Source organism: Echeneis naucrates, chromosome 1 (assembly GCF_900963305.1).
Source record: "Echeneis naucrates chromosome 1, fEcheNa1.1, whole genome shotgun sequence".
Lineage (NCBI taxonomy): Eukaryota > Metazoa > Chordata > Actinopteri > Carangiformes > Echeneidae > Echeneis > Echeneis naucrates.
The window spans coordinates 16,829,239-16,848,987 of record NC_042511.1 but is presented as its reverse complement, the minus strand read 5'-3'; the positions used below and the strand labels follow the sequence as shown (position 1 = coordinate 16,848,987).

General features: G+C 41.1%; 1 protein-coding gene across 1 annotated transcript in view; it reads left to right on the top strand.

The window, feature by feature from the left end:
- The first annotated feature begins 6 nt into the window (after nt 1-6).
- usp43a (ubiquitin specific peptidase 43a) overlaps nt 7-19,749 on the top strand; it is a 72,866-nt gene continuing 53,123 nt past the window's right edge. The window contains exons 1-2 of the mRNA XM_029503539.1: nt 7-1,003; nt 9,391-9,546. Coding sequence (XP_029359399.1) covers nt 410-1,003; nt 9,391-9,546 — 750 coding nt within the window. The 5' untranslated portion in view covers nt 7-409. The remainder of the gene's footprint in view (nt 1,004-9,390; nt 9,547-19,749) is intronic.

The window sequence follows — 19,749 nt, the reverse complement described above, 5'->3', positions numbered from 1 at the left end:
GTCTGAGGGAAGGGCCTCAGAGACGATCCTCCGAAATAGAGATCTGTTCATTGTGGCTCCACAGACAGGAGGCAAGGGAGGGTGAGGGGAGGATCGGCGGCAGTGAGGGATCCGGCGCCCAGAGCCGTCGATGAGGAAGTGTAGTTGGTGTGGAGGGAGGAAGCGGCTCATCCGTGCAGTTTCCGGAGAGATCGGCATTTATCCAAACCGTATCCCGGGGTACGTTTTCGGGATGTCGAGGGAGTGAAGTCATGACCATGTGCCTTACTGGCACCGCATCGGCGCGGCCACAGCGGTGAGGCTGGTGGGGAGCAGCGGGGGGGAGGAGGAGGAGGAGACAGCCCGGCAGACAGGTGCGACTCCACAGTCCGCTTCGTTTCCTCCGGCTCTCCACTTAGTTCACAGAGACATGGATACCCGCAAGGACGGCAAGGCGAGGAAGCAGCCCATGAAGCCCAAGTCCACGACACGGAAAGAGAAGAAATACAAAACCGGGAGGTTCGTCCGGAGGAAATCTCTGCGATCTTTTGGGAATTTCATGGGAAGGATCTTAAAAACTTTGGGCACTTTGGCGCACTTTGGCGACGCGGAGCCGCCGGACGCGGAGGACGACGACGGCGGCTTCGGGCAGAGCGCGTCCGGGGGGTTCAAAGACGACAGCTGCCCGCAGAGCTCCAGGGAGGGGGCGGCCAAGAAGAGCTCCACGGCGTCCTCCTCTCACGGCTCGGTCAAAGACAGGCTGTCGTGGTGCTACGGCGACAAGACCCCCGGGGTGCTGGGGCTCAAGAACCACGGCAACACCTGCTTCATGAACGCCGTGGTCCAGTGCCTGAGCAACACGGACCTGCTGGCCGAGTACCTGGGTCTGGAGCAGTACAGGTCCGACCCGAGCTCCGGGAGGATGAACGGGGAGCTGCGGGGAGAGGTGACCGAGCAGCTGGCCTCGCTGGTCCGGGGTCTGTGGACGCTGGAGTACACCCCGCAGCTGTCCGTGGAGTTCAAGGTGAGGACACAGGGGGGGACACATGTCTGTGGTTAGAGCTACAGGTTAAGTTTTTTTTTTTTTTTCCTCCTGGCTGCAGCAGTTTGTTTTTCATTACTTCCTCTTGGGAAGAGTTTCCAGTTTTTCAGTTCTTTCCTGATAGACTTCCATTTCACACTAACTTGAATGACTGTAAATGATAATGTAAGCTAATGTTTCGCCACATCACCTAGTTAAACACGTGGACAAAGCAAGTAAAGCATGAAACAACCATACTAACTTGCCAAGTGGGTTTTGATTATTCATAAGTCATAAGTTGTTTTAACTGACATCCAACATACCACAACAAGCTGGCAGCAGTCTGATGGCTTTCCTTTCCTACGCTCCTTTGCATTTGCTGCACTCTACGGGTATTTGAAGGAGACATGGGCAAATATAAGAAGAGAGACAAAGACAGGAAGATAGAGTCAGTATTGGAGATCAGCAGGGAACCTGAGGCCCAGGAACACCAGCAGGTTACTCCATCTTTGGATGAGGAGATGTCATTATCTCTAGGTGAGAGAACTTCTGCGCACAGAAGCGCAGAGTCTGCTGCCTATTAGCTCCACTCTTTCATTTGCCACAGCACACACACATTATTTGGCTACAGTGCAACTTGTTCCCCCTGAGCCCTTTCACATGTGTCAGGAGGATCGTCTGGGATTTGTAAACAGAATTACAGACTATTACTGGGTGTATTGGCAAAACAAATATTTGAATAAACACGTCAGGTATGCACCTCACTGAATGTGGTTCAGAGGGCAATGGTCTGTGTGTGTGTGTGTGGGTGTGGGTGGGTGCATGCGCATGCATGTCCTATTTCCTTGAATAAAGACACTCAGTTTGTGTTTTAGTGTTTTAGAGGAGAGAGGAGATAACTATCAGTCACCTAAAGAAGTTATGGAAAAAAAGACCTTTGCCATTTTGCTTTACTGCCTCCATGTTTTATTATTCTTTCTTTATTGAAGCTTTGGTGAGTTTGTGTGCGTGACCATCATGTGGTTACTGATTGCATGCAGGTTGCAGTGTCTCCGCTTCACTCACCTGCCCGATAGTCCAGCCCTTGGGTTGGTTTGTCTGCATTTCATGGCTGTTATGTGGAGGGAGCGGACTCGCGCATGCCGGTCTTATCTACACAAATCATAAAATGTATGTGATAGCCGTTGACGCTATGTTAGAAGTGCACCATTACCTGCAAAGGAAATGGTGTAGCAAATTCAATCAACAAGTGGTCGTACAGCGAAACAGTCAGCAGGCTCACTGAGTTAGTAACTACTCTGTTTCATCAACAGCCTGGGGAAAGCGAAAAGGGAGGAGGGTGTGCAACATACGCACAAACACAGTCACACAGGCTTACACTTGGGAAAGCAGGGCGGTATATCATCCATGATAGAAAAGGTTAATAATATTCATGACTGTGACTTTGGCTCTGTGATTCGTTCCTCACCCACAACCACTCGTTCATGAGAAATTAATAATGTGTGTGAGAGCAAGTGCTGGGTTTTCCAAAGTAATATGGGAAAGGCAATGATTAATACAGAAGAGCTTGATGTTTTCATCTGAGGAGGAGTTGTGGTTTTAGGAATGATTAATGCTGAGTACCTGAATGTATGTTAGGATTGAAGAACAGATCTCAAACTCATGGAGCTTTACTTAGGGAGAATTCACTTGATTTTCAAAATAGTAACAATATTAATAAGTGTATGATGAAAAAAAAAAAAATAAATAAATCAGTCTTTCAGGGTTTTTGGGTATGAATTAACATTCTTCAGCGTACAAATTAGTGCAATATTTATTTGTGTAGAAGTGCTTCTTGGTTTTCAAGATAGTAGTATTGCATGCAGTGTCAAATACATTGATTTAAATTAATGTACAGATGATATTATGCTGATTTCACTGTAATGGTCACTGGCTGACAGGAAATATAGAATATTAGCCCCTTGAACTGATCAAATATCTGAAAGGCGGCCCCCTATTTAACCAGAGGTTTTTCATCTTTCCTGTAATTTGCTCTAATACCTCTCATCATGGCTGGATCCAGTTGGGACAAGAAAGCATGTCCTTCGCTCCCCCCTTTTCCAGCCCAGCCCCATCACATCAACATGGCAATTTGGTTCTGTCTGCTCATCCCAGGATGAAACAGGAGAGGATATTTACTACGGTAATTGCATTCAGCCTGGACGAGTAGGATGCCCCCTGCTGAGATGTCTCCAATCGTGTGCACTCAGAGGAAGGGGAAAAGAGAAAGAGGCAGGAGAGGCATTGCCAGTAAACAAAACTTATCATCCCTCCCATGATCCTCACAGGCCCTTTTGTCTGTCATGTCTATAATCAGAGCAAGGGACAGACAGCATTAACAAGTGGTCAATAGTTGAAAAAAAATAGTTGGGAAATACTGTCCTGCAAGGAAGGGGGGGGGATGAAGTGCTTCTCTCTTTGATAAAGGCAGTTGTAGCATTTATTTTCCTTTTGAATAGGAGTGTGTGGTATTCACAATGTTGCAACCAAAGATAACTTGAACTATGACTTTTCACACAGATATATTCCCAAAAGTCTGACTCAAGAGTTTTAGATATTTTCTTTGCTTTTGACAGATCTAAATATATTATGAGCCCGCACTCAGTAAATATTCAAAATAAAGAATACATTTAGGTCAGTAGAAATCACATATGATGATGGGATTTGGTGTTTTGATAGTAACACTTTGTTACTGTGTTCAAAAATTTTCACAATTTCATTCCCGATTTAAAAACAATAGCAGATAAAAATAGATTATGTTGCAGTTTGCCTCAAAGATTTTGTAACCACTTTGAAATATCTGTTTGCAAAAAAGTAAGTCAAAAAGAAAAACAAACAAAATATATAAAAAAAAGTGAAAAGAAAATTCCATCTGTGAAAAAAGAAAAAAATTGCATATATTTTATTTATTTTAATATTACATTTAAACTATTTTATACAGGTGTGAACCAAATTCATTCTCATTTTTATTATTTTCTAAAAATAGGCAAAATTATGTGGGGTTTTTTTTTTTGTTGTTGTTGTTGTTTTTATGCCCTTGTCCTGATGTTTTTTATTCCTCATTGGACAGTACACTATAAATGATGAGTATAGAGGGATTTGTTCCTCTCTGAGCTCTCCTTAGATTCCCATACTTGCATGTTAAAAGTCCTGAGTCCTCCATCATAAATCGAATTGAGCTCCTGTCTGCAGGGAAGTGACAGTGATCAGTCTAATGGAGATGTATTCAGGGGTCGAAAATTCCCATTTCACCATAAGTGCCTTGCTACAGATTTGATGCTAGAAAGCTAGAGGAATTAAGGATCCTTTTATTGGTCGGTCCAAAAGTTGTCGACATCAATATAACTCGATGACAGTGAGCGCTCGTGTTACTGCTCTACACTCCTGACCTAAAGGATTTAATGACACAGTAACTACTTTTAGAAGTTGTAGCGAGGAGCCCAGATTCTTCTTATTTTTTTTTTTTTTACGGTTGACAGGATGCAGCTCTGTGAGGCCAGAAGAGCTCAGCTGGGAAGATGAAGCCTGGTGCTTTAAGTAGTCTTGTTTGTTCTGGGAGTGCAGGAAGTGTGTGACAGTGAGGCAGAGCACTAAGACTGATGGTTTGTTTGTCTTTTCTTGTCTCTGTTCTTCTTCAAAAACCACTCTTATTCTCACTCTTAGTGCTGAAAATATGGATCCACACACACGCATGTGTGCACACAGCACAGATAGCAATGAGAATCTGTACCACCTGGATTCCGCTGCTGAATTTGCACAGTGGGGGTGCCTCTCATTTTAGTTTGATTGCAGCACTTTTTCATTGGAGCAGATGGCGGAATTTTTTTTTTTTTTGGTGGGGGATCTCAGCAGTGTCAACACTTTATAGCTACCTCTATTCTGCGCACTTAAGCAGACAATAGATATAATACAGGAGAATGTATGTCTCAGCTGTTGAGTTGGATGTGAATTAATAATATCAAACACTTAATCTTACACATCAAGCACACTTTAAACAAGCTAGACCACTTCCACTCACTGTAACAGAGCCACCATATGCATTACGTTTGGTAGCAGCATGCATTCCCACAACTCAGTGAGCCACACTCCATCGCACCTACACCGCTGTGACAAAAAGCAATGAAGAGACGCAAGGAGAAGTATGCCTGTGTCGTTATCTGTGTAAGAACTACAACACGAGACCCTTTTCCACCAGCTTTAGTATCCCTCTCATGGTTTACGTACCAAGCCTGAATGGCCTAATGTAAGAGCCACAGGGATAAATCAATCTCTACTGTTCAGGGGTGCGAGACTGTTGTCACCCAATCATGGCAGAGTGTCTGGGATGATTTTCTCACTTTGTCTCAATGAGGGGAAAAAGCATATATGTTCATACAGCTCTTGATAGTGTGACAGATGCAGCTTCCCAGACTCTCAGTAATGTGGCGTATTTACAGCCTCAGCTGTGAATCCTTAGAGTGTCAGATTTTCAGTTTCAGCAGAGCCCAGGGTGCCTTCTTCTATTCAGAGGTGATTATTTCCATCACATATTATCCCTTCTTATTTCTTCCTGATCGACTATAAATCCTACACCAGGGACATCTGCGGACACGCTGGCTTTGTTCAGTGTTGACGTGCTTGCACTTATTTTTAAAGGATTTCCAAGCTTCTCAGCAATGTAGCATTTAAATTTGTCATTGCAAACACCTGCCTGTTGTCTGCTGTTCTGGAGAGGAATCCAGTGTGAAGATGCACGAAGGAGTAGGCTGGATTAGGTTAGACTTGTGTGTGCTTGTGTGTTTGTTTTCAAGGGGTACCTGTGCTGACTGGAGCTCAGCTTCGACTGATTAGTGGAGGGAATTGTTCTCATATGATTGAAAGGAAATAAAAAGGGAGCTAATAGAAAGAGGAGAAAAAAAGATGGGAGTGTGAAATTGCATGCGTCTGTCTGAGGGAGAGAGGCACATGCAGAGAGAGAGTAAAGGGACTGATGAAACACAGCATGAAGGGAGGAAGAGTGGTATAAGTGGAGGCTGGAAGTGAGGACAGTCCTGCGTCTGGCCTGTTCTGACAGCAAAGGTGAGCCAGCAACACTGGGTGGCTGAAAAATGAAACAGAAAATGGAGCAGCCAGTAATAAGAGATCCCACGTAGCCCCATTCCAGCCACACCCGTGCTGGGTGAGGTGGGTGCATGGGCAGTGTGTGGGCCGAAAAAAGAGTCTGTTTAGTTCCTCTTTAGGTTATGCCCTGCCACAATTTGTCCTAATTTGTCAGCATCACTGTCTGTCTCTCTGTCGCTGAGGAATCCGGGGAGGCCTGTTTGTCAGGCTGGATCACAATGAGGTGAGGTGGTGTAAATGGGTTTTTTAGGGAGCGACAGGGGGGTAATTTCCTTGATGTATGTTTATAGTAAATTCCCAGCCTGCCAGCACTCTGATCTGTTATCACTTACAGAGCAGGGCGAAGGTGGGATGGGTGGAGGAGGAGGAGGAGGCTTCTGGGCAGGTAATGATATGTGAGGTGAGGCAAAGATAGCAGGATTGGATGCTAAAAAAGACATCTGGGCATGGAAACGGGGGGGATATTGATAGAGTGCAGCCCTATCTCTGCTGACCAGGTCATGGCCTCTGCTGTTGAGACTGTGCAGGCTTTAAGTCTGTCTTTTGTCATTCTGTTATCTTTACTTTTACGCTGTCTTTGTGGAAAGGCTTCCAGTATCTTCATTCTTTCGTTTTAAGCCACTGTGTAACCAGAAAATTTGAATTTAAAGGAGAGTGTTGTACCCTGGTCCAAATATATATATATATATATATATATATATATGTATATGTGTATGTATATAATATATATATATATATATATATATGTGTATGTATATATAATATATATATATACATATATAATATATATATATATATATATATATATATATATATATATATATATATATATATATATATATATATATATATATATATATATATATATATATATATATATATATATATATATATATATAAGTGGGTGTTCATACATTACCCGTCTTTTGACAATTTCATGTTAATAATTATGGTTAGGAGTCTTAGCAGAAATTATTAATTTAAAAAAGAAAGTGAATTTTTAAGTGTTCTTCTGATATCTATTAATTTGAAGTTGAGTAAATGGCTAACATGTAGGTTCACATGTTCTTAAATGAAAGTCAGTAAATGGGGAAAAAATGTCGTTTCAAGCTGGAGAGAAATAAGAGAGAGTCTATCTGAGCTCATCACATCAGGGCAGCCCCAATCACATGTGCACTGAGATTGAAATCCCTGTTGTAAACTGAGCACTCGCTCTTAACACAACTTCTGTGCTCCTTCAAGTTGACCTGTCCACTTACCTTCATCCTCTCTTGGAGCTGTTTGCGCAACAAACAGCAAAGATCCCGTCAGAGCTGGGCTCAGGTCAGCTGCAGAGGAACTCCACATTTTAATCTATTTGTTTTTCTCTTCTTTGTGTTCCTAGGATTGGCCAGTCAGAATTTTCCTTCTCTGTCCTCCATTTTTCACTTTACAAAAAAAATCAATTAAAAGGAAACAAAGGACTCGGGATGCTTGGGAATACTTCGCCACATCTTTTTCAGTGGCTTTGAGTCTGTGGTACATTTCAGAGACAAAAGTGTAAACAGATATCAAAGTGATGATCAAAACTGTCGCTCCCAGCTGTGACACACACACACACACCCACACACACACACACAAATAAACTCAAGGAGAGAGAAGTGATGGGAAGAAGACAGCAGAGATGAGGTCTGTTGCACCCTACTCTTAATGAAGTCGTAACCTCTTGCTGCCACCAGGCTTCTGCGTCAACGGAGGCTTTTTTAGCCTTAGAAATCCTCCTAACTCTTGTCCTTTTGTGCCCCCACCCCAGTCCCGTTCCTTGTTTTGTTGTAGAATTTGAGAGACTGTGCTGTTTTCTCACTTTTCATGCCTGGGCCGACCATAACTGTGTGGCCCTTTTTAGATTGTGAGACAGAACAACCTCCTTTATAACGCTCCCTCTCTCCGTCTGTCCCTCAACCCCCCCATCCCCTGTTAGTTCTTCCCCATGGTGATGGCTTTCATCAGATGGGGTTGGGGAAGGGTGTGTGGGGCTCCCCAACTGTGTTTATATTTAGATATTGATATATTGCAGGTATGATGTGGTGATTTTTAATGAGGTGCGGCGTAAAGCCTGGGTCCTGTCAGTCACACACAGAGGAGTCATACAGAGTTGGATAATTATCCCTCTAGTATGGAGTTAACACTATCATTAGTTTGATCTGTCTCATAAAGTCATAATTGAATGATAATTGGCAGTTTTTTTTTCCCTCCTAACACCTGTCAGATTTAAGGATATCACTAATACGTTGAGAAAATATTTTCTGAAGATACTGGTTCATCATGCTGACGTATGAGATGCTGTTATGCTGCTGAAAATAGCAGTCTGAGTCCATTTAAATCATAATGTGGAAAAGGGAGGATGAAGTTATTTCACCCGTTTGACTGGTGCTCTGCTTTCATGATTCTTGTCTGTGCCCTATATCTTACTGAAACAAGTGATTCTTTGTTTTGTTTTGTTTTTTTTGGACGTCACTGGTGGAGTTGTATCTGAATTTAATATAAATGGCTCTTCAGTGGCTTGTCTACCGTATGAGAGAATTGAAGAATTGTCAACTTAGAACCAACAATGTTTTTGGAAATCTAGCAGCAGAGTTAAAATGTACAATTTTTTTTTTCTTGTGTTGTCATGATGTTTTGTGTCTCTTTTGTCTGAACAGACTGGTTCAGTTTTGCATATTAATCTAATATCTTACATTGGAATCAGGTGGTTTTACCTCATTGATTTGGAAAATAAAAGAGAAAAAAATAACAGCAGAAATGTATGAATGTATTAAAAGGTTAATGCATTGGAAGGGCTCAATACTAAATGGATACTAACTGAAATACATCTGCAGCAAGTAAGTCTTTAACAACCCAATAAATCTACAGATGCTTAAGTCATTGTTTTAGTCATTTTACACATTAGAGCTTTTTAAATTATATTCCTGCTCATTGATTTAGACTGATATGTCACCTTGAGCTTGGGGGAAATGTACACAAATCTATCTATCTGTATCTCTCTCTATATATATCTATCGATTTATCTATCTATCTATGACGCTATAGTAAGGAGAAAGTGAGGTGCACCTTCCTGTTTCCATCACTCCATGAAAGCTCCACACAGAACCAACTTTAACTCACAATTTCCCTGTGTTCTTTGTAATGACCTCATTTTGTCAGGAAGGATGTCAATATTTCATGACTTTGAAATCACTCAAAGTGATTAACTGTGATACGTCTCTTTCCAGAGTATCGTGGCCAAATATGGTTCTCAGTTTCGGGGAAACTCTCAGCATGATGCGCTCGAGTTCCTCCTCTGGCTCCTGGACAGAATCCATGAAGACGCCAGTCCCAGTCCCAGCAATAACAGCAACAGCAGCAGCAAGACCAAAGCTAATGCCAAGGTGAGTCCACGTTGCTGGTGTTGTTTTAATGAGTGCCTTATCAATGTTTTTTTTTTTTTAATAAGGCAGGAACCGCAACTTACTTGTTGTGTACTTTTAATTTCACAGTGCAATTCAAGTGTTTCCCTGCTTCATTTTGGAGGGTGGAAATATATTGAGTTTATATTGTAGCTGCAAGAAAGTATTAATACGATAGAAGCTCACAGGAGATGACTTTATAATCCAGCTTCAGCCGCCGGATGTTGCTGTATGCATCACTGGGATTGTACATTAGTGTGGGATGCACTTGTGCGATCTGCTTCAGAAATAAGCTGAAACTGCCCTTCTGTGAAAGCATTGGAAAAGCACAGCTCTGTTTGTGCCAGTCTGAAGTTATTTCAAATTTGTGTACAAAAGAAGAGCATTTTCAAGAAAGTTCAAGAGCTATTCCAGGAACCCCCGAATGAGTCAGCAGTCAGACTGGAGCTCCACGTGGAGCTCCAGTCTGACTGCTGTGGTTGTGACTGTGCTGAGGTTTAATTGAAACCCAGTGAAGCTGTTCTCCCTCTCCTGCTCTTTCCTCTCTCTGTCTCCCACATTGTCTCTGATGTATGTAGGACATTCACCTTGCAACCTTTCACTTGGAAATAAGCCAGGACTGGACATGCTATGGTGAGAACGAATGAAGGGCAGACACATCATGACAGAGCTGATGGCTTTTTATCATAACGGGTGGCCAAGATACAGGTGCCAGTAAAATTTGTCCTTTGGTGGACAAACTTACTGGATACGACTGAAGTGCACGAACATTTTAATGCAACTCAAATTCATGATGGGAAATTAAAAACACTAACAGTTTCTTTTGTTTTTTGTCGCCTTTAATTGCTTTGTTGCCTCTTTTTGCTGTTTATTCTGTTTTCTGACAGACTTTACTGTCTATCTGTTACGCTGGTTTTGTACAAGGCATTAACACCAAAACATCTGTTTATTTGTTGTGTGGGTGCTTAATTGTCTTTGTCATTTAGCTGCAACTTAAAATATGTACGACGACTTGTACTGATCGAGACAGATGGCCGCCTACAATGAGCCTGGTTCTGTCTAAGGTTTCTGCCTCTTAAAGGAAGCTTTTCCTGTCGCTGTCACCAAGTGCTCGCACATGGAGGGATATGTTGAGTGCCTTGATGGACAAAAGTCATTATTTAGCGATATATAAATATTTATTTATCTTATCTTTGTATTATGAGCACTTTAGTGCTCGATTCAACACACAAACCAACACTTCCATTAATTTTCAGTTCATGCATATGAATTCAAAAATTGCTCTTCATTTCACCAGATGTTTATACACAGGAAATTTAACCCAACCATGACAAGTAAACACACACATTACAGGAGCATCCACAGTGCAGTCAGTGGGTGTAGGTTCCTTGTTCAAGTTCACTTCTGCCGTGGATGTTGAGTGAGGAGAACACAATGTTCAGTCACCAGCCCAACAATTTCTTCCTGCCAGTCAAGGTTAGTCTAAGTGTCCCAAGAGACATTCGGTGCCATCAGTGATTACTGTCAAATGGCTGTAGGAAGGCAGTTATCCAGTACTTTTTGGGTGTTTGTGTGCACACAATAATAAATGCTTAATATGAAGACCTGCTATGATGGATTCGCTGTTATGAAGCCTTAATTTGTGTTTAAAAGTTTTTATTCTGGAAATACATACCCCTTTCTCTCTAGACGACCTGGAGTCTAGTGGCACCTGCCTCTGGTTCTCCCTCGACCCGATGACCTCCAGTCCCATTAGTAAATGTTATGAACTGGATTGTCAGTGTGCTGCCACCCAGAACTGAGCTCACCCTGTCTGAGCAGCACTATTAGAGGCAGCCTTCATGCCACATAAAGAGCTTAGGGCTGTGGCTCCCATTAGGCTGCCAGTGAATCATGGTATCATAAAGCCGGCTTTCCTCTGCTTCTGCTACAAGGCAGAGAGAAAGAAAATCACTTGCTTTTTACCTCAGGGCGGGAACACGTCTGATTTTCGAAAATGAAACGATGCCTCTCCCTCACTATAAATTGATTTATGTTGCACAGTGTGCTCATGCTTTATACTGTTGATGACGATAAAAAAAACCTGGAACTCAAGTTTTAAAAAATTGGTACCATGACTTGTACTGATCGAGACAGATGGCCGCCTACAATTAGACTCTATCTAATGTTTCTGCCTCTTAAAGGAAGTTTTTCCTTTTGCTGTCACCAAGGGATTTGTTGGGTGGCCTCATCTATGTATGAAACATTTTCAAACGCCAATAAGAAGTACAAACTGGTACACATGTAACATTCACACACACTGCCTGTCTGTGGTGTTTATCTTGCTTCCATTGCAGGCCACTGCATGAAACAGGTCACATTATGTCACACTCATCTTACATAGAGGCAAACTGTAAGTAATCAGTCTAACCTCATCGCCTACTCTATAATCAGTGATGTGACTTTGAACAATAAGTCAGTTATAGAAACCCTGACACATAATCCAACACTCATCTCCCTTTTAGCCTGATATATTTAGGGTAAACTTGTAAAAATGATCCCAACAACATGCTATTTAGCAGATGTTCATATGGTCGTAACGCATTCATATGAAGCCGCTGTCGATCTAGTAACTGCTGTGCTGAGGCCCCATTATGGCACCATGCACTTGACTAATAAAACATTGAATAATCACCCAATAAAATTTAATTGTCAGTCTAAGTGCCCACCTGTACACACAATCATTCACCGCATGCATGTGCAGGGTTTCCTCAGTCAGAATGAGGCAGGTGATTTCACTGTAGTCACGTGAATCGCAGCACATTCAGCTCAACACTTTTTTACAAGAAATGTATTTTACCATATTACGATTCAAATATGTTGAATCATAAAGTATTTCCCAAAGTAAACAATTAAGGAGATCTTTTTTATTTCCACATTGCCATTCACAATGTGAAAAAAAAAAAAAAATCATAACATCATGAGAATAAAGGCAATCTTTCCTATCAGTCCTAAAGCACCTTTTGTCACCTTTTGTACCTGCAGAATATTTATTTCCTGCTGATATTTAACTGAATGATTTTTCTTTTGACATAGTAATTTCTTATGCTTTTAGTAATGTTTATGCTCTTTTAATTTTGTCTGTTAATCCTGACTTTTTCAGTGAGAAAGAAAAATGCAATGCCCCATTGTCCACATTTTTTTTTTTTTTTTTTTTTTTTTTTTTATTCCACAATTCGAAATTTTGTAGTTTAAATGTCCATAGATAGAGGAAATGGTTCAAAACTAGTTCTGCCATGAATATCCTCACGTTGACTCCCCCTCATGCTATGAGGCATCTAGACCGATGCAGGTCATGCTGAGCTGACAGAAACTTAACAGTGTTGACTGTGTCCCTGTCTGTATCACAGATATTTAGTGAATGCCACCTTGGCCTGATCCGGACACTTCTCCTGACCCACCTACAAAGATATCTAAATGTTTCTAATGCAGTCATGTATTTTGTAACTAGAATTGGATACATGAAGTCTGTTGCTGTTCCCTCTGTAGAATAATGCTGCCAAAATCATATTTTATAGTGTAAACTTTTTTCCAAGGCCATTCTTTTTTTTTTTGTTTTTTTGGGGGGGGGTTGTTTTTCTTTTTTTTTGCTTCTTTAGAAATGGTTGGTCAAATTCATTTGAACAACAGCATGCCTGTCAATTACACCGATGTATTTACACAAACCAGTTCTTTGTGTTGCAGTGACTACGCTTTTCCTCTCAACCTGTGCTTTACCTGCGACCGTCACATTTTTTTTGACATCTGTCCAATGCTGTGGCATTGTTACTCTCTCATTTTTATTCCCGTCATGATTTGTCCTCAGGAGATGTGTTTGAAATACTCAGAACAAGTGTAACATCCTTTCTGAGCAACTGTATATTCATGTCATTGTTTTATTACGTACTCTATCCACTGAGTTATCTTGCTGTTGTGAACACGTTCAGAAGAATCTTTGGTTGACATGAATTTCTGCGTTATACTGTGATGGACCGGTCCAGGCTATACTGTTCCCCTCGCAGTTTATGATCTGAACAGGCTTTTCAGAATTTTTAGAGTGGATTTATTGATTTATTTGGAATCACAGTAACTCGACTCGAGAGCAAACAAGTCTTTGAGCGTCACCTGACACAGTGTTAATCAAAACAATAATCATCATCAAAATACTTTATTTATTACAAAGGTGTTGTATTGAAGTCCATTAGATGATGTGTGTATCTAAACTGGTAAATAGTATACAAGCAATTTGTAAAATTTGCATGCAAGGATCGCAAGGATCACTATTAGTGGTGTTGTAAATGCTGTTTGTGCAGCTCACCTGATCTACGAGCAGTGTGACCAGTCCCACAGCTTCACCCAAGTGACATTACGTAATACCATTCTGTGAGCACACACAAAGGCAGCTCAGTAATGTTAATCCTCCCACCAATAGGAGCTAACTCACTTGGTTTCTTGCCCTCGCTTTCAGTGGCACCACCTTTGCAGCATTCCTTAGCAGCTAACAAATGACCAGATTGAAGTCATGGCTTTGTGCACAATAACATCTCAAATTATCATCATTCTTTTCGCGGTGTTCAGTGAGTGGAAGTATATCAGGCAAAACAACCGAGTGCTGCTCATTCTCAGAACTGATGCATTTCATTCTCCCTTTAGGACTGGATCTCAAAACGGGAGGATTGGCTAAACCAGGGTACAACAGCTTAAACCACCACACCAACTGTGTATTATCAGAGCTGCGTAGAAATCCCAGTGTTCATTGAGTGAGCACACAGCACAGCTACATTTTGCCTCAGGCCACTCATGAGTGGGATTTAGAGCGAGTGCATTTAAACACTCATCTATCTCACCCTATGGACAGTAGCAGGGTAGGAGGTTTGCCAATTCAACACCAGTGCCAAAGCATTATGTATGCATTATTCCATTTTAAATAGTGGTTGGCTTTTTGCCCCAGGAGGGTTGACTGTGGAGGAATGGAGAAGAAAAAAACATCCCATGGCCCTGATGCCAAATGCATAGACTTTGAAAATCTAGTCAGAGCATGTGGTAAAGCGAACAAGCTCTCTTATCAAGAGGGGCAGAAATAGTGTGCCTGATAGCTCTCCACTCAATTTTGGCTCATGTCGTCGCAATCTATCCAAGAAATGGACTCGAATGCATGGATCGCACTGGAGTTTATTTGAAAGCCATACGTTTAATACATACTCTGCTCAATGATCTATCAAAGAGTACAGGCATATATCTAAAAACAATGAAAGAGCTTTGACAGGATGTCATTTACAGCAGGTAACCCACCACAAAGAGGTGTTGTGGCACAGACGACATAAGAAAGTTTTCTGAAATTCAAATTAGCAATTGCTGTTGCAGAATAACAGTCTCATTAATATTTCAAGTTTAATAATTTATTAAATAATGTATCCCCCCTCAATTATAAATGTTCAGAGAGATGCCGGTTTTTAGTATTTTACACACAAATCAGAGCATTTATTGAATTTTAAAAACAACTTTGAACTCACATATAAACTTTATTTCACCGATCCGACTGATTAAACTGAGTGGTCACCAACAGACGAGTTAATGCCAGGATGTATAATATCACTATCTTTCAAGGGTCATGTCAGTGTGAAAATTTAGCAGTAAGTGTTCATGGAGCATGTGTGAGTGTGCACTATACAAATACAGTGGTGTGTAGAGGCTGATGTTTTTGTTGTGGTGCAGCGGGATCACCACAAACTGACTTGTACTTGTCCGTGCAAAACTGGTTTTGGTGCCTGGATAGAGCCGAAAGGGATGATGGCGTTGGAACCTTGGTGTTAGTTGGCCCTTTGCTCTCAGTCTGTCACAGGTTACATCAAAGCAGTGTGATTCCCCCCTCGCCCCCCCCCCACACACACACACACAACTACCACCCAACACACAGACATAGACCTCACTTTAAATGCAAGTGACATTTCTGAAATGCCATAAATTCCTTCCGACAGAGAGGGAGAGTGAAGGTTCTTGAAAGAGACATCCTGGAGTTTTTTGTTGTTTTTTTTTTTTTTTTTTTTTTTTTTTTTTCCCCTCCCCCCACTCTCTCTTCTTGGCTTTTACTTTCAATTGAATTTTTTCAAAGAGGGTTTCTGCTGTGAAAAGAAGAAAGATTTATGTTTTGTAAGGGATAATGTGTGTGTGAATGTAATATATTTTTGTTGCTTTTTGAAATATTTCTGGCTTCATCCATAATTCACTTTCCCTGTTCAAGTATATTTCCAAGGCCCTTTCTTGATGTAATGTGTCAATCTATCAGCTGGTGAGGGGTGAATGACTTAGTGGGCCTTCTCACTCCCTCTTATTCTTCCACCCCAGCCGGTCCCTGCAGCTCTGTTAGACCTCCGCAGATATGATATGGACTCTGGTCAGGGATGTGAAGGTGCTGTGTGCTGTGAAGCAGAGTTATTGACTTTGTTTTTCTCAGCCTCGTGAATGAAGCTGCTCTGGTAGCTCCTTTTGCTGTGTGTCACCTCTAGGCGTTCCCTGTACGCTGTCACTTGTGAAAAGGCTCTTGCTCGTTTAGAAAGTTTGAAATTCAGAATCTTTCATTGTTTAACCTTGAGTTATGTCTCAACATTTCTCTCCACTCTGCCACTCTGTGTCATATATTTAGAAATTCAGGGGAGCAAATTATGAGAAAAAGGCAGCGGTTAAAGATATAAAGTGACAGCGATTAAGAAGGAGGGAATGGAGGGTTGGCTGTTTTTCAATGTTCCAGCACGCACACACCAGACAAAATTCTCACACAACTCACAGAGTGACACACTGCTCTTTTACCTGTCTCTTCTCGCCTTCCCCCTTGAAAAACATCTGTAAGAATTCAGTATGACAACTAGCTGAAAATACAGAGGAAGGAGGAAAAAAAAATCAGTGGACACAATGTACTTTTTAAACTATCAATGAGAGTAGAGATCATACAGGGAAATAAAGCAAGAACTGGTTTACATCTGAGGATCTTCCATCTGCAGGTTTCTCAAATGAATGTTTGTGTGTAGCACCCTCTGGTAAAGCCAGACTGCAACATGAGTTCAGTTAGCATGGGATGTAAAAGCAAAAACGGCCAATATAGATTTTTGCCCAGTCAAAGACGTGTTGATTAGTTTCCTTTCTGAAAACCATTAAATATTAACTGATTTTAGCAATTTAGCAATGCTAGCATTCTTTTAAAGTCTTATTTCTGTCAACCTGAGGAATGTTAGTTCATTATTTCATTCCCCATCTACCTCTGCTTTGGTCTCCACCATTCTCTTGAAAAATGCTCAGGAGTGCTACAGTCGCCTGCTGTGAAACCAGGGTTATTTGAAACAGATCCTGGTCAACATATTCAGTAGAAGTTTTAAGGGACACAAAAGTGGATAACAATGGAGTCAGAGAAGAAATATCAATTATTTATAATATTTCCATTTTGAAATAACATCTTCCTTAATAAAATTACAAAAATATTGTTGCCAGAACTTCCTTCAGAAGTGTCAGGGCAGTAACTGTAATAACAGGTCCCTTGCCAGGCTCACCTGACAATCACCTGAAGATATTACAATCCTGCCTTTGAAAGCAACTTTGCTTGAATAAAAACCAGCACACAACTGTTATTCCACCGAATTATGACGGATATTGCAAAAAATCAGAATAAAGCTGCAGAGGAGAAATCATTCATGACGTTTCTTTGCAGGGGACTAAGTAGTTCCAGAGAGCTTGTGAGACAGGAGATCTGAAGTAGAGACCCTCCTCTCCAGTTATGCAGCAGACCACCCTGTGGTGGAGTGCTGTAACTAAAATGCCATGCTGTGGGATGTTATTAAAATTTAAATGTATCCTCTCAGGGGGCGTAACAGTCAGAGAGGAGGTCCATATGTGACAGCAACATTGGCTGTGTGTGTGTGTGTGTGTGTGTGTGTGTGTGTGTGTGTGTGTGTGTGTGTGTGTGTGTGTGTGTGTGTGTGTGTGTGTGTGTGTGTGTGTGTGTGTGTGTGTGACACTGAAGAGTTTTCAGGATGAGCTTTGAAAATCCTCTCTCACATGTTCTGCAAGAAAAGACTGGGTTGCCCTTGCCTGCTCTCTCTTTTTCTTGCACTTTAAATGAACTTTTATTTTTCTATCTTAGCTTCCTTCCGATTTTACCAAACAGTGAGTCACACACAATAATGTGTGTGTTTTATGGCTTTTTTATGCTTCTTGGTGACCTGCCACGTACAAACACACACAAGTGCTTGACAAGAGCTTCGTAACTTAGACTAAATGTCACTGTTGTGGCACCAACCTGCAGTTGAAAATTTACAGGAAAAGGCTTTTAATCAATCTTACGATGTGAATGAAATATTCATGACATTTCTTAGGAAACATTTAATTAAGTACATTAATATTTCAAAGGATGTCTTGGCTTGAAATAGTTGAAGAACATCGGCAAGATAAACTTCTGTCTATACCAAAGAGAAGAGAGGAAATAAAAGTGAAATGCGGAGACATACTTGGAGAAAAGCAGTTTTATGTAAAAGAAGTTCCTCTGTTGAAGGTTGGGGTGAAGTGAGGACTATGCGAAATTAAACTTAAACTTAAAAAATGCCACTGAAAGAAAGCCTTCGCACTGTGAACGTACAAAAATCTTTTTTTTCCTGAATGAACTTTGTATCAATGGGGAATTCAATGACCTTCACGTTTGTTTTTGTTTTTTTCATCTGGACTGCATGTAAAAAGCTTACAAAGCTGAAAGTGCATTCATTGTTATAAAAGTGTGTATTTCAGAATATATCAAGAAATGAACAGCCCTGGGGGGGAAAAAAAAATCATTTACAAAAATTTCAGTTCACAAATGATAAAATGGATACATTTCAGAATTACTGGCCTTTAAGTCTACACACTGTGTGGAAATGTGATTGTGTAGCATCATCTTTCAATTGTGTGTCTCTAACCAGAACAAATCAATGAGTTTTCTAATAATAAAAAAAAAAACAAAACACAGGTATAATATTTGTTTGAAAAATAATAGAAAAAAGAAAGGACAGTTTATTTTGCTTGTTTTTTTTAGGTAGGTTACTCACAGATGAGTAATGTGTATTGGGCTGGACAAAATGTACAGCTACAAGTTTGGATATCATATTATAACAGGTTCATGTCACCTGGTAAATAATGAAGCTCGTTGATGTTTTTATAGTTACTTGACCAACAGTGGAGCTGTAGGACAAAGATGAATAAGTTATGATTAGCCTTTGACTGCTCAGAGAGGAGGATAAATTCATTGTTGGTTTTATTTTGCCTGGTATCCGACAATAAGAAAGATGTAGAACATTACCAGAATTATCCTTTATTGAATGTAGGGCAGCACGGCAGCTTAGTGGTTAGCACTGTTGTTCCACAACACGAAGGTTGCGGGTTCAGTTCCCGGCCTGGGTCCTTTCTGTGTGAAGTTTCCACCATCCAAAGACATGTATAGGTTAACTGGTAATTCTCTTCATGGTGATAAGTTTTGTAACTGCCCCACTTTTTTTTTTTTTTTTTTTTCACTTTTGGCTGTTGAATTTACACAGCAGGCTTAATGATGAATTAGACTGTTAGACTGGATGAAAGGTGGAAAATGAAATTCATGGATTCAGGTATGACGTCTCCTGTGAGGTTTTTTGCTGTAATCAATGCAGAGATAAAGATCCCCGGTGGCTCTTAGCCATTCACATCGTCACCCTCAATCTGACAGGCGGGCGGCGAAGATAACCAATCTGCCACAGATCCAGAGGGATTTGTGGAACATTTTTCACACTCATTATCATCTGTCGTTTTCTGTGTGATCAGGGTTGGTATGAGGAACTGGTCTTGCTGGTGCTGGTGAAAATTGTAAGGTGCTTTTTGTGAGTTGCACTCAGGTAAACACTCCCGTTCTGCTTTGTTCATTGTCACTTCCACCACACCCACCTTTACCGGTGTTGCTTCCTTCTAGGGTTGTGTCTTCCTGGTGCCTGTGGGCTTGTTAAACAGGACTGGTGGCTGCGCTGCAGTCTGACCTGTTCCTGTCACCTGTTCTCTATTGTTCATCATCATGGTCCTTGGAGGCCTGAACTGAAAAGAAAATATTTATATCTCAGTCACGTCCAAGTCATTTAGCTCCATTTTTAGTCAGAAAGTCTGGTCAATTAACAGGCCTTTGCTTAT